At 34.9% G+C, this 15,384-nt stretch overlaps 1 protein-coding gene across 5 annotated transcripts in view; it reads right to left on the bottom strand.

Annotated features, from left to right (window-relative positions):
• ASCC3 (activating signal cointegrator 1 complex subunit 3) overlaps positions 1-15,384 on the bottom strand; it is a 251,354-nt gene that overhangs the window by 28,833 nt on the left and 207,137 nt on the right. For all 5 annotated transcript variants that reach the window (XM_059842392.1, XM_059842389.1, XM_059842391.1 and 2 more), the window contains 2 exons: positions 11,561-11,672; positions 11,162-11,296 (listed from right to left, as the gene is read on the bottom strand). In XM_059842392.1, the coding sequence (XP_059698375.1) occupies positions 11,162-11,296; positions 11,561-11,672 (247 nt within the window). The remainder of the gene's footprint in view (positions 1-11,161; positions 11,297-11,560; positions 11,673-15,384) is intronic.

Here is a 15,384-nt window from a genome sequence, read left to right as displayed (position 1 = left end):
GGAGGGGGAGGGTTATTATAAAGTAACAATGATTTGACATGGGAAAGAAGTTCTTAGGACTTCTATACTAACTTGAAAGTTGATTTTCCTTTTTTTTTCCCCTCTAGCTTCCTAACCATATTAGAGAAGCTGAGTTTCAGTGTAGGGGAAGATACAGTAATAGAAAATACAATCACTGTAATTTTCTTACTAAATGTTAAAAAATATCCTTATAGAACCATTCTATTTCAGGAAATTTTCCTATTTAAGTTACATATTTTACTAAAACATCACAACAAGGAATGAATTCATGATTTTAAGTCCTACCTCTCACATTCCCTATTTCATAAAGGTTATGATCACAGTCATAATTCAGTCCTACTTTTTCTGGCCAGTCCTAATAAAACCAGTTCTAAAAATAGATTTTCCCTGAATGTATAGGTACTTTCATAATATTAAGCCTGTACAACTTTCATAGATGTGGCTTTAGTTCGCTCTTAGGTTTTTAAGTTAAATTATTGCTTATAAGTATTCCTGTAATACTTTCACAGTTTAAGAAAAAATAAATGCAGAAGAAGAGTAAATTAGGACAAAAATAAGAGCAAACATCTGGTACTGAATACACATTATTCACCTAGAATAAGATACTTTGACCACAGCAAATAAATATAAATGGCATGGTACAAATTCCATTTATAAAGTGAATTTTCATAATGTGAGAGAATTACTACATTTTATTGCTGTAAATGGTATATTAGAGTTTTTGCCTCTCCAAAATGTCTGATTTTTATGATTATTTCTCATGAGAATGCTTCAAACCTGCACATTTTGCATGTGTTATCATGCTCCATTTTCTTCATCTTAAAACCTAGATGGGGCAATGACCCAGAGTTTACTTTCCCTGTGATCTCAAGTCATATTATAGAAAAGATTTAAAATTGACTGGTTTGGGCTGTACTGAAACGAATTGTATTGCACTACTACAGAACAGCTTTTCAGTGCATGAACTCAGTAATCTGCTAACAGGAAACTGGGAAAATCTCTCTGAGCATACATTCAAAAGTCTCATTGTCACGAGAACTCTACTTCAGATCCATTTGGACGTCTGTCTGCATTTTGAAATTGAGCTTGGCTGAATCAGCTGGGCCAACTGCTGACTGAGATGATGATAGCAATAAAAACTGGAATAGAAAATCCTGGCACACAGCTTTCCCTGGGAAAGCGATCAGTCATTTTCCATCTTTGGCTTTGATCCTCCATTGGGATCTTTCAGTGCAGAGCCCAGACCCAGGGAAGAAGTTAACAGATCCCTGCATTAAGTTAATGCCACTCCGCATGGAGACAGGAGTAAGTGCTACTAATTCTTGATTTGAAATGGAGTCCCCACGTACTGTATATGTGAATGGCAAGCTGTAAAAGCTCTGTGTGCTGAAAACCAGATTTCAAACCTGCTGACCTGTGGCAGGTCCCCTAGCGGGGAGCCAAAAATGCACACAGCTACATTTTTGTACTGTTCTGGATCTAGACTGCTATGTGACCAGAGACAAAAGGGAATAAGAAGTCCACAGGCATGAATACCTGTCATCATGTGGTGAAATGAGTAGCAGCCTGTGTTCAAGAGAGGCTCAAGCCCAGAATAACAGAAGAACAATACAAACTGGCAGAAATATACGGGAAACTTGGAAGGTGCCTACATGCACAATGTCTTTTCAGCAAGCCAATGCTACTGGTCTCACTCTGAGCACTTTTAAATGAAAATAGTTTAATATAATAATAAAAACCCACAACTCTAAGCAGAAATGACAGCTGTTGCAAGTAAATTTCAATAAGGGTAGTTCCCTGCTGATAAAAACTGGCACATCTCCATTCATTTCAGTGTAACTATGTGAATTAACATTGCCTGAAAATCCAATCCAATGTTTTGAACAACTCAAGAGCTACAAGGAAATACATAGATGGAAAACACTGGTAATTACAAGGGTGAGAAAGAAGGGTAATTACTGAGGAAACAAAAAAGTCAGTAAAGGAAAAATATGCGAAGTCTATTATACAAATAGACAACTTGTGATTTTTTTGGAATGCTTGATTTGAGTTCTATCAACATTTCTGTTACAAATGACAATAGGTCTGATACCAAGAATAACATGGGAAAAATGCCCTTGTACCACAGTGGACCTTAACAGGACATGCCATTGCCAAAATAGATGTACCATGCATTACTAAGGCAAATCTAATCCTTTTTCAATGGCAAGTGGTAATTCTACTTGGTAATTGCCACTGCACACAAATTTGTGAAAACACTGTACACTCAGTGTTCCTACACAGATATGTACCATGTCTTGCCTACATGTAAATAAAGACAGTTATCTAAAATACACTGTAAGATCTGTATGTAAAAAAAAAAAAAAAAAAAAAAAAAAAAAAAAAAAAAAAAAAAAAAAAAAAAAGTGGAATGATAACTGATAATTAAGAAGGTTGAAGATATTTTGCCTCTGGCATAAAGTTTTGAGAACTTCTTTTAAAAGACAAAGAAAACCGAGATTTTCAGGACCAGATGTCTAGGAAGATCCCATTTGGATTTGAGCTACTTAAATTTGCAATCATGTATTTATACATCTAACAGAGCTTCTGTTTCCCCTAGAATCTGAAAATTAACTAGCTTTGTAGCATCTTCCTTGATCTGCCACCCGTGCCCCGAGGATTAGAGACTCCACCTGAGCTTGTTTTACAAGCATAACAGAAAAAATTAATCTCTGCTGGCAGCGATCCCACTGGGATACTGATGAATAATGATATCCCTCTCTTGCTGCCCTCTCAGTCCACTAGAAAAGCCACTCTAACCCAGCAACGTGGAAACCGCTGAAACCATTCCAGCTGTGGATTAGCAGGCAGTCAAGCATCCATCTGTTCTGTGTGAATCGAGAGAAAGCAAACATGCATTCTTATAGCTAAAGAAGTATTAAAAATTAGCATCTTATATGACTGCATAGAGTAAATTAAGACAATCATATACAAAAGAAAAAATAATCTATTACCTACATATCATGTTGTTTATAGATGCTTGTTGCCTTAAGCAAATGATAAACCAGTTGAAATTAATCACCTTAACCTACAAAATACTGTGCATTCAATGATTTAATATGTTGAAGATAAAATTTCCAAATACCGTGTGCATCAGTTGTAACTAAAAATCTTTTGTCAAGAGACATGTACGCACCCATTTTGTAAGCAAGCATGGTGACAATCTGCCAGGAGAAACATTTAAGAGGCCTGTTGTGAGAGGAATTTTAGCTATTTTCTCACCCTATAAGGTGAGAGGAATAGACTTGAGATATTTTCTCTTTCTGAAAACAAGTAGTTTGATAATCTCTTCTGGCTTGCTAGTCTTTTCCACCGGATGACAGAAAGGAAAAGAGGTGGAAGTGGAAACTGGAATGAGGGCAACTCAATCAAATTGGTGATGTCTGATTTGATTCTTCCATGGAAAGAGGACAATGGCCTACTATAAATTAAGGAAAGCCGAATTTGAGCACTACCCCAGTAAAAAGTGCTTATAAAAGTGCATACATTGACAATTTTCCCATACATCAATTCTAATATTTTGCTTGATGCCTGTCTTACATTTATTAATTTGCAGAGGTGATGAAAATGTGCAACCATTTGTTCTCTAGAAGCAACCTTTCTATCGTACAAGAAATTTCCAAATATATATACAATATTTTTCAAATGCTTTCAAATTTTTTCAAATTCTGTGGCCTTTTTGTAGCAAAAATCCCTCTGCAATTTCTTCTAACGTTACAGGTAGCCTCCCTAAGTAACTGTGAAATAAAACATCTTGTAAATATTAGGCAATAGGAGAGGCCTATTTCTTAAATATTTCTAAATAGGAGAGGTCAATTCCTAAAAGTTCATCTCTGATAATACATAACATCAACATTGAAAGTAAAATTCCATTTCTGAAGCTAGACAGACCCCCATCAGGAACAAAAATAAAAAGAAAATGAGACAAAGAAAGAATCTAAATGCAAATAGGAAAATACAAGTGTCAGATACTTCATTAATGACTGATCAGTAATCCTCTTATGTTCTTTTTTTTTTCCTTTAACTACTATGCTAAAGGAACAATATATGCTGGATATCAATCTTGTATGATGTAATCATTCCAGCCAAACCAATCCTTATCCTGAAATTTCTGTTCAAATCAAAGAACAATCTACAATGTCATCCTCTTTCTTAGGAGTTTTACAAGCAATATTTTCTCTGCTGACAGAAAAAAGTATTTTTGGGCCTTTAAACAGCAGTCTGTATGGCCCAGTTGGTGTCACTAAGTGAACTGCATTTTATGAAAACAAAGTTATCAATGTGATTGTTAACCATTACAACTTGTAGTACAATTGTATAAATCTATCAAAGGCAAAGGCATTGTCTAGAAGCCAGTTTTGACAAAAGAACTGCAGAGTGCAGAAGGCCTGAATTTGCTTATCCTGCTTCAATTACAAATTGGGATGAATAAAGCAGGTAGAACTTGAACTGACTTGCTAAATATGAACTGAGTTTGTAAGACTTCCTGCTGGAGCATTTGGGACATGAGAACACACAGCCATTGATCAAAGCAGCCTTACAGATCAGAAACCATTCAGCTTTAGCATAATAAAGATGCCATTGAGAACTTTGGTTCATGTTCCAACAAACACAAACAGTATTTCAACAAATATATTGTCTATTTGAAAGTCTACAGCCACATGGCATGACTGCTGAGAAAAGCCATTCCACTGCCTGTATGAATACTTTGCATGCATACAACTCTGCATAATTTGAAACCTTGCAAGATGGTGACTATGATTCTAACTGTCAAGCAGTAAGCAAAACCTGTTTGACTAAAAAAGACAAACAAATAAGTGGTCCATGCAGCTTTGAGCAGTCAGCTAAACCAAGCTTGCTATCACTGAACTTGCTTCTACCATAGGCAAACACTGATTTGCCACAGATGGCAGCCAGTGTTCACCTTCACCAGACCAGGACACCACTTCTGTCTGCCAGGCTCTCAGAACACTTTCCATTGATACACATGAGTGCTTTGCTGCTATCACTGCATCCTGGTAAAGGAATTTATTTCCTCATTTTTCTGACAGAAATTGTTACTAAAGTAGGTGTTTGAAATGGGGATATGGCCTGAGGCTACTGCTTTCTACTACCACAGCTATATACACTTGCATAAGTTTTCTCTTGGATGCTGCACTGCAATTGCAGCAAATAAACCAAAAAGCCTGAAGAAAACCCCCTATATCATATCCAAGATAACAGTTCTTGTTTTATGGCTTTTGTCATGGCAAATGTTTTTCAGAAATGTTTAGCTGCAACTATAAAATAGGTTTTAATTTAGCTTTTGTGAGTATTACTTTAGTTAGGTGTGGGTTGCTTTTTTTTGTAGTTGGTTTTTTTGTTCCAACAGGCATATAATGACTTTAAAAAGAGAGAAATCAAATAAGAAGATTGGATGGGGAAAAAAGGAGACCTGTAAATTGGAGGTTAGAAATTCATGTATACTGGAGATGGAAAGGGTTTGTATTTCCTGGTTTTGACTGTAATTCTTTCTTATTGATGCCATAAAAATGGAAGACTTATGCCATGTTGAGTTAGCTGTCACTGATGGGCATTGTTACCTTGATTTACTAATGGACTGTGCTTTCCTGGAAAGGAAGCCAACATATTAAGCCTTCAAACTAAAGCTCAAACAATCATTTGGAAAAAGAAGACCAGGAAACAGTTGTGTCATGATGTTAGAAAAAAATGACTAAATTCAAGTACTACAGCAACATTAAAAACTGCTCCATCTACTGGAACTAGAGCAAAATCAAGACTAATTAAATGTGTGAGTATCCATATAAGTATTTTTTCTGCTAAGTACAAGATATTTTTGAATATACTGGATATAGATGATGATATTTGGATGCTATTGAAATGCACTTCACTATTTTGTTTTATTTTCATGAACCTCTACATCATTTTAAAATTTAAACTATTGAAGACACTGTGATACCATCTAGGTGATTCAAGTGGGAACTGAAGCACAAATGCTTTAACATCTTAAAATCTAGAGAATATGGAATATACAAAAATTAAGTCAATTATCCAGGAAATGTCTGTGTTTAGGATGAGCTTTATGTATTGAACAGATTTATTGTAAAGAAAATATTTAATTGTAAGAGGTAACAGTTTTCTTCTGTTAAAAATATACAAAAATATTTCTTCTATTACTAAAATATGAATAATGGCTAAGGCCACAGCACTGATGTTCATATTGAGTGTACCATAGATGTGAAATCAGACATGGAAATTCTTTAAAGGCTAGCATGTAATAAATTGCTTTCCATCTGACATAAATATTACATTATAAAATACTTCAGTTATTGCCACTGAAATGGCATATTCAGACAGAATGACTTAATGAATATAGTTTTGCTGAGCTTTTATGCCTGGAAGAAAATTATAGTAGCACCTTTACTTTCTTCTAAATTAAATACAAATGTAATTTTACACTAACTGTAAACACTGACTGACTTAGGAAGAGTGATCTGATTTTTTTTTTAAATGATCTAAGAACAGAGACCCAGCTTTATATAATATCTTAAAAATTACTAAAAGCAATGTTTCTGCTATGGCTTGCAGGGAAAATACTAAAGAAAACAGATCACATCAGCTTCTTTTTTTGATAGTATTTTTGTGAGGCATTAATTCCTCCTTCCCCAGTGTTAAACTGGAGAACTATTGAAAAGATGGTTTATCACTGAGTCAAAAACCTTTGTGGCCCCTTCACAGGAGACCAAATCAGCAACAGAATCCCCATACAGAAATAAAATTATTTTAGACTGAGAGTGCAAATACTCTCAAAGAATTGCATGTTTCCCTGGTTGGAATAGAAATTGCCAACAATGATGAAGAGGAAATAAAGCTACAGGTTAATTGAGTTATCTAGGTTCTCATAGTACAAATACCTACCAGGTAATGAAAGACAGATAAGGCTTTAATAACTCTACTCATTTGCTACCTATGTTTCTTGAATGGAGAGTGCCTGTTTCATGAACTTCCTCCTTCTATCTTCCAAGCCTGTGACTCCAACAATGCCAGATTTTCTGCTGAGTTCCAAATTACTTAGTCTAATACAAGCCAGTGTCACCATATCTATTTTCAGAAAGAAATAAAAGGAAGAGGAATGTGAAGACCAAACTTCTGTGTCCATGTTTGTATCACAGAAAAACAGACACAGATGCCCCACTATAAAAAAATACCATGTCCTTTCTCTAAGCTCCCTTTTCTGAGGAAAAAAAACCCTCTTTCTTATTAACAGTTTACATGAAAGACATCAGTAGGCACATGAAAAGCAATCAGTTCTCTTTTATAGGCAGAATTAAAAAAAAAAAAAAAAGAAGAAATCAGGGACAGTATGGAGCTAAAAGAAGGGATGAAAGATGGGAATGATGTTCTCCCCTTCACTGTCTGGTATGGACAGGTATGACAAAGCTTTTGCTCTGTAAATATTAACCAGAGAACAAGATAAGTTAAAAATCACCAAAAATCATGAAACGAGTGGATCTAGGTGTCACAACCCTGACCAATCAGAATGACAGACTTTCTTTCCTCAAGAACCAGCTATTTGATTTTAAAAACATTTGTGCAGAAAAAGACAAGAATTACCCTAAAGTACCTATCATTGTTTTTTACCTAGACCTCTTTTTTAATCTCTGCACCTAACTATCAGAATTAAAGGAAACACTCTTTAGGCACCTCAGGGAAATCCAGCCTGTCAGTAATAATTCATGAACACTTTCTCATCAATAATACTTAATGCAAGAAGCACCATAACTCAACAGTGATTAAGCTCATTTGGATTACCACTGCCTAAGCACGGCTAGGAAAGGTTTAAAGAAAGCTCTATGGAAAAACATCAAACGTTTTCTCTCAGAAGAAAAAGATACCAGTCTACTAGCACAAGCCAGTGACAAAAATAACTGAATGTGAAGTTCTACCTGCAAACCCAAGACAGCTCAAACATTTCAGGTACAGATTTACTGAGAGGATCAGGGAAACCACGAGGGGATTTTTGCCCACCTATCGGAATCACTTATTACTATATATTTCCAACTTTGCTGTTGGGCTGTTCCCATGTGCCATGTTCCTGTTCATGTTACGAATACTCAACCCCTACACCAGAATGGGGAAAAAAAAAAATTGATCTTGTAAAATTCTGGCAGATGATCAAAATGAAAAGGTAAAATAAAAACAGAGAAAAGAACAGATACTGGAGAAGACTATGAGTGGTCTTCCACTAAGTGAAAACAAATCCTGCTATTACGCGACTTTCTCGAGAGATCCACCAACACTAGAAACTGATGACTCACAACTACTTTTTCACATGAGTTGTAAAGGTTCCTTGATCATTCACTGGTCATCAATCCTGAATTTTGAACACTTCCATTCAGCATGCAAAAACATCAATCTGAAACTCAAAATCCCTTAATAAAACTCAGATTTAACCCCCTTAATACAATCCTAAATTTCTGAATTCTTGAACAAAATCTTGCTTTTTTCCACGGTTTGCTTTAAACAAATTTTGCCACTCTCCAAGTTAATTATATATTTGTTATTTATATCCCATTTGAAAAATCAATATCAGGATTTACTTTTTTCTAATTGCTCATGTCTGTCTTCCTTATATAGATCAGAAGCTTGTAAATATCAAAAGGTTTGCAAGCTTAGTTAAAATTCCTACTAATAATAGTGTTACATCTATGAAATCCTGCAACTGCATGAGAAATGCTTGGATGGTTATTCTTAAAAAACACAGCCCAAAATTTGAAACTTCGAAACAGTGATCAGCAGAATAATCACAATTATAATTATTTTTGTAATGGTAACAGGCCTTTTTGTACTATAGCTACAGCTTTCAGTTTCAGCATCATTAAGAGATTCTTCAAATTACTTTTTAAACATCCTTTTCCCTCAGGATTTTCACTTATACCTAATTAGACTACTTACCCCATGCCATGTAATTCCCTATTGCCAAAACCGCTAAATGCTTCAATAAGAAGGAGGAGGGCAGCAGTGGAGTGAGGCAGATGTAATGTCATTGGTTAACAATAGAGGTGTGAAGCAACTGCTGTAATTATAAAACTCATTAATGTGCAGTGTTTAGGGGGAAAAAACATCCTTGGCAGCAACTGTTGAAATGGCATTTCTTTTCAACACTACATCAGATTGAAAAAAACCTTTCATTTTGCACCTTCAACGAGACAGAATAGTAGTTCCACTAGTAATTATGAGAATCAACATCCACATAAAAAGTAAGCAAGAGCGGTCAGCTCTAATGGCATCCAGCACTTGTAAATCCTTTTCATCTTTAAAACTGATACATATGGCTCATTTTGACCCCTAAGCAATTTTATTTTTAGTCTCATTCCTCTTGAGATTGTAAATGGATAACTTCCAAAACTTTATTATCAGGAAATCAAAAATTTTAAAAAAAGTAAAGCAGGATTAATGGACTTAAAATTTTACAATCTCTACTCAACATTAGGGTCCTAAGTTTCATCTACATGGAAACATCTGCCAGTTAATTTTGCAATTCATGAATGCACACAGACAAGTAGACAAATTCAAACAGGCAGCACTAGGTTCTTCTTCCATTGTTCCTCTCCTATATCCTGCTCATCAGCTAAGGCAGTGGTATGAAATGCCATCTCTGCTAATATTCTCAAACTTTCCTTACCAAATTTGTTGGAAAAATAAAATCTTGACATGCCTAGGTGCAGAAAATTTTCACTAGGGAGACATTTTAAAGAGACAGCAGCTGGTGTAAAGCAGTCTTGAATACTCAACATTGTATTACTTAACTTCTGTTCACATGTGGATATTTCTTTTTAAAATTTCAGTTATTTTACATACAGCATATCTAGGTATTCTGGATGATTACCATTTTGAATTCACCCGAATACACTGAATTTCATTTAGTGTAATTGCAATGTTTTCTGGCAGCAGAACAACAGATACTGCAGGGTCAGTGATAGCAATTCCCCTACTTAGGCTGTCTAACAGTTTCCATTACAAAAGATTATTGTGGCCTTTATTTCTGAGCTGTAACACTCTGAATGTTTGCAGCAGGAGCGTTGAATTTCTCAGGAAGAAAAGTCTCTGTACTAGAAAAGTCATTTTCCTAGTCTCATAAAATGCTGATCAGGTTTTGTTGAATTGCAAACTGTTGAGTTGTGTACTATTTTAGCTTCTTGTACTTCTCTTCAGAGAAGTTTTGGCAGCATGCCAAAACAATAATTAATACAAAAGTAAGATATATAAACACTGTAAGACAGGACTTCAAATTTTGAAGGTAACACTTAGAAATCAGAATATTACTGAACTTGGGCCACTTGTATAATGTATTTTATGTAACAGAGACTATAATCATATAGGGGTAGAAATAAGATTTCCTGGATAATATTCAGGCACTTCTTGTTTTGAAATATATTTATAGAAGTAGAATTACACCATGTTGAAAAAGCAAACCTGTAGTTGCAACTGTGTAAGTACTTAAAAAGGGAAATGGAGTAAACCTTGATTCTTTTATGGTGAGAATGAAATACTAACACAGTGCATCATACATGGTGTCTGTGGCCTTGCATTGCACTTGTCTGTTAAACAGCCCCTAGATCAACTGTGGGAGATGCTGTTATTGCAGGTTATGACCCCAAGGACTGGGAGGTGGCTGGGAAAAGGGAAAGCAGACATTTTAGGAAAGAGGTGTTTCCCATATGTTTCCCCTACTCCTTAAAGCTGCTTCTATCTTCCAGATTGTCCCAGGACAAAGTGATGGTCCTGCTACAGATATATTACAAGCAGTAATTCCTATGGCATTTTAGTAATATATTCAACTTAAAAAAGGCAAATATCAGATTTGTATAGATCCTGCAGATTATAAAGGGATGTAAGAACAAAAGAAGTGCAATGTTGATGTACTGATAAGATGAAACACTTGAAACACCAAAAATGATTCAGGTATGTTTCTCAAAACAATAAAAAAACCAAATTAGAGATGGAGGAGATCGCTCTTCTTCATTTTGCGTGTTTTTTTCAAATACTTGTATTTTTAAGAGTAAAAAAAAATGTATTTTTAAGAAATATCAGCACTTACTGTCAGAATTAAGAGCAATTCTTCAATATTGCTTTCAGGTTTCAACTGATCCTTGAACATCCCAATAGTTGGATGCTTCAAATAGTAATAGGAGGCAATACGGCCGTACGTCAGCGGCTCAATGCTGCGGTTATCCTGTTAGAAGGAGAAACAAACACACAGAGCTCCCAAGTGGTTCAGTATAACGTGCTCCTACATAACTGCGAAACATGTTCAGACCACTTTTAAGGGAGAACACAAAAAACAATTCAGCATTATAATTTAGCCACAAGAGTTTTCAACCTAAGTCTAACAAAGACAAACTCTAACATCCCCCCATCAAGGAGTATGTATCTTGCTGTTCACAGCTCCTAGGAGCGTGTATCTTACCGAATCTTGTAAGGCACAGATTAGTCTTACCTCCCCAACTTCAATACAGTAGGAGCCTTCCAAATCAAACAGGGATTTCTCAACAAGGCTCGAGAGGTACTTATTCATAGTGTCATGGCTCACATCATCCAAGTTATAGTAACTAGATAAAATGAGAGCAGATGCATTACATGAATATTTTTTACAGTCTGAAGATTTTTAACAGCAGTGTCTTCTAGGAAAACCTACAAGGCTTCTACAACATACACGTGAAACAGCAAATATCCACATTAAACAATTAAACACAGTCCTTTATAAAGATTAACAAGAAATCCATGAATCTTAAATGGGAGTAACCAACATAAGACAAGCATGTACATATGAAAGATGGCAATTGGTCCATCTAGTAATAGAAAGATTGATACAAACAGAACTGGACTGACTCTATTTTGTTGGTGGGAAAATTTTCCTGCTTTCGAGGTAAACTTTCCTGAGAAGAGTGAAAGTGAACAAGCAATGCTAACATATTTTTACTTCAAGATGAAGGAAGAACACCCACCCAGGAATGCAACTGTCCTTACATCCTGCAACTCTGAAAGTAAAACTAGGCATATAGTGACATCTCCTGAAAAAGTAAACTTATACCAATCCAAATGTTGGTGTTTGTTGTTATATTTCTGTGACATTTTATTCTCAAAGTTAGAAAAAAAGGAATAGGGTATTTGTTAATGTGGTTCCTTCACATGTTCACTGTCAGACAAAATGTTTATGTAAACTATATAATCACAATGACTTAGTTCTCTGTATTAAGGAAAAATGCTTAAAAAGTGGGCCAAAATGTATTTTCTTTTTATGTTAGCATATAAAAAAGACACGGTGACTGAAGTTTGTACTCCTTCACTGTAGAGCTGGAGGTGTATTATAAGACTTCACTCATTTAAACCAACATGATTTCAGTGAGAACTTTTACTCCAGATAAAAATGCAATAAGGACTCGTGTCCCTAGATTCAGCAAATGCACCAGATCAGAAAGCAACAGTTAAGTTCAATTAGTAATGAGTATGCTTAGAAAGTTTTAAAATTTTGAATTTAAGCAGAGTAATTAAACCATGCAATTTCAAAGCAGAATTTAAACAAACATGAAATCTGATGATTTACTGAATTGTTAAAAAGCAGAACAAAAAAGGTAGTCATTGCTCATTTAATTCTGTCAAATACTGTGGCAGAAATTGACTACTGAGATTGTGCAATGATGAAAGATGCTCCTTTGTTCTACCTGCCTTGCTTTACTAACATTTACTGCTGTTATGATGTACTCAGCATTCCCACTTGAAATAACCCCACTGTAATCGAGAGTGGGTTCTTTCAATGCTACTTTGTGCAGGTGAACAACAGGCTGCAAAAGAGCATGCTGAGATTCATTTTAGCCAATTTTACAAAGTTACTGCTGCACCTGAGTTTTTTTTTTTTTAAAAAAAGAACTCAGGTTCTTTTTTAAGAACCTGGAAAGAAATGTGCACCTGCAGAATGCTATTCTTCTGAAGTATTTTAAATATCTACTTCAGGATGAGGCGAAACGTAATCACTGATTAAAAAAAGAAAACTTTAGACAACCAGTTCAGTTGTGGATGCTATATTTGGGCAGATGAATTCCATTCTCTGAGTTAAATTCTACACCATTTACTGTAACGCTGCTGTTTGCAAATTTCTAAAGATGGAATCAAATTTTATAAGCTACAAACATCCTTACATAGCTGCTTAATTTACATAATCTGATTTGCATTACTATTTCCTTAAACACAGTTTTTACCATACATCTCTTTAAATAGCAGTAGCATAACTGAAAAAGCCTGAATGCTAAATAGCAGTATTGCAACATCCAAATATTTCCCTCTTCCTATTAATTCCAAATTATGGGATTAATTCTCTCAAGCTTTGAATGTTCACTTATAATTGGGTAAAGTTGGAGTAAACCAGTACTATCTGAAGAAAAAGTTTTAAAAAATGTGTTCTGATACCAGCCAGCTACATGAGACAACAACAAAGCACAGATACATGGCAGCAGAGTATTCAACTCTGTGACTTTTTATATGGGTTCATGCTGAGATGGTCTGAAATACTTACAAACATACCTATTGTCCAAAACCAAACCAAACTAACAGAAATATTTGTATTGAATTACATGTTTTATGTAGTAGCCAGCCATATATTATCAGCCTCATGCAAAGAAAACTCATTTATTGAAAAATTATTCTAATAGTGTTTTTGATGCAACCTAATTTTCATGAGTGTCCTTTTAAATTAAGTGATACAGTGATAATAAAAAATGGTCAAAATTTCTACCTGCCCATTTTATTTGCCTGACATCACCAATCACATTTATTTTCTGGTTATTAGCAGGAATTACTTAGTCAAATTTTGTTTACCTTCTGAAAATGATTGAGCAAATTACCTAAATAAGTTGTTTAAGGAGGTGAAAAAAATTTTCTATTTTATAATCCTAAACCACTAATGATTCATTATTAGTTCTCTTATATTGAATAGAATACTTCTCAAATGCTTATAATTAAGGCACTTTGTTGTCATGGTATACAGACTTCCACCATATAATTTCAGCACCTTTATTTGCAGTACCATAACATTCATGATGAATACTGATAAAATGAAAAAAATTAACATGGGCAATACACTGAAATTCTTTCCTGAGCATGTAATTTAAGACACCAATTCAAACAGATTTGTGCTCTTATTCTCTCCCTAATTTGCAATATTTCACTGCAGTTAACTGAAGTTATCGTCACAGAGGAATTTATAATATCTTTTACATTTTTTTGTGAATTTTATATTTGCTGCTTTGTAACTTGTAGTTAAATGAGTGAATATGTAGCTGCCTAGTGGAAATAAAACAATGTAAAGAAAAATCTTAAATGGTTTGTAATCTTGAGTGAAGTGGTACCAGTATGTTTTAACTACTGTCTGTAATGAGGCAGATATAATTTTGAGCACACCCACAGGAGCTTCTTGGTCATTCAGCACATTTTCCCCTAATAAAAATCAAAGCCATTCATCTTGAAAGACTGTTAAAATCATTAGTGAAAACAGAGGTATCATGACATTAGATTTCAATGCTCAGGAATAAATGCAAGTTGAATTCTGCATGTTGGTATGTTCCAAGTATAAAAACTGCATAATACGTGAGTTCCTCTATGAAGCAATATTGCCTAACTATTTAATTACAGATAAAGAATAAAAACAATGCAGTTTCATGCTCACTGCATTGAATCATCTAGTCATTAGTTCCCCTTTGCTATAAACAGACAGCCTACCTTTTTATCAGCACACCATTTCATTTATTTCACAGTGAAGCCCAGTTTCACAATAATTGACTTGTCAGAAGCTCTAATTTATGAGGCTGGGCTCTGTAAGCCTTCTCCTATATTGGACTCAACCTGCACACAAGCAGGGTTGAATATTTACAATGCTGTTAACAGGTGCTGAGTTGTTTAATGATTCTAATAGCCAGAAGCGTACTGAGAAAGCCAGCGGGATCACAATTACAGGCTGTTTGAACACAACAATTACTCGTCCCCTGAGAGGTGTGAAAGTCAAAGGCAGTTTTATCCTAACAGCATCTAGCACATGGGCTAGACAGGCTAACTTCCATTAGTAGTCCATAGGGAAAGAGCAGTAACAAACCCCTAGGTATCATAAAAATTTACAAAGTATGTAAAATTTAAACAATCAAAAGCTGAAGGAACTTTTTATTGTCTATTAAATAACATATTTTAAATCCCAAAACCTTGTAGGGCTTAGCAAGAACAACAAACTGTGAAATACGAACTTATTTCTCTAATCTAAGGAAGTGTGGAATTTCA

This window comes from Haemorhous mexicanus, chromosome 3, assembly GCF_027477595.1.
Source record: "Haemorhous mexicanus isolate bHaeMex1 chromosome 3, bHaeMex1.pri, whole genome shotgun sequence".
Taxonomy (NCBI): Eukaryota; Metazoa; Chordata; class Aves; order Passeriformes; family Fringillidae; genus Haemorhous; species Haemorhous mexicanus.
This window is presented reverse-complemented; position numbering and strand designations above follow the sequence as displayed.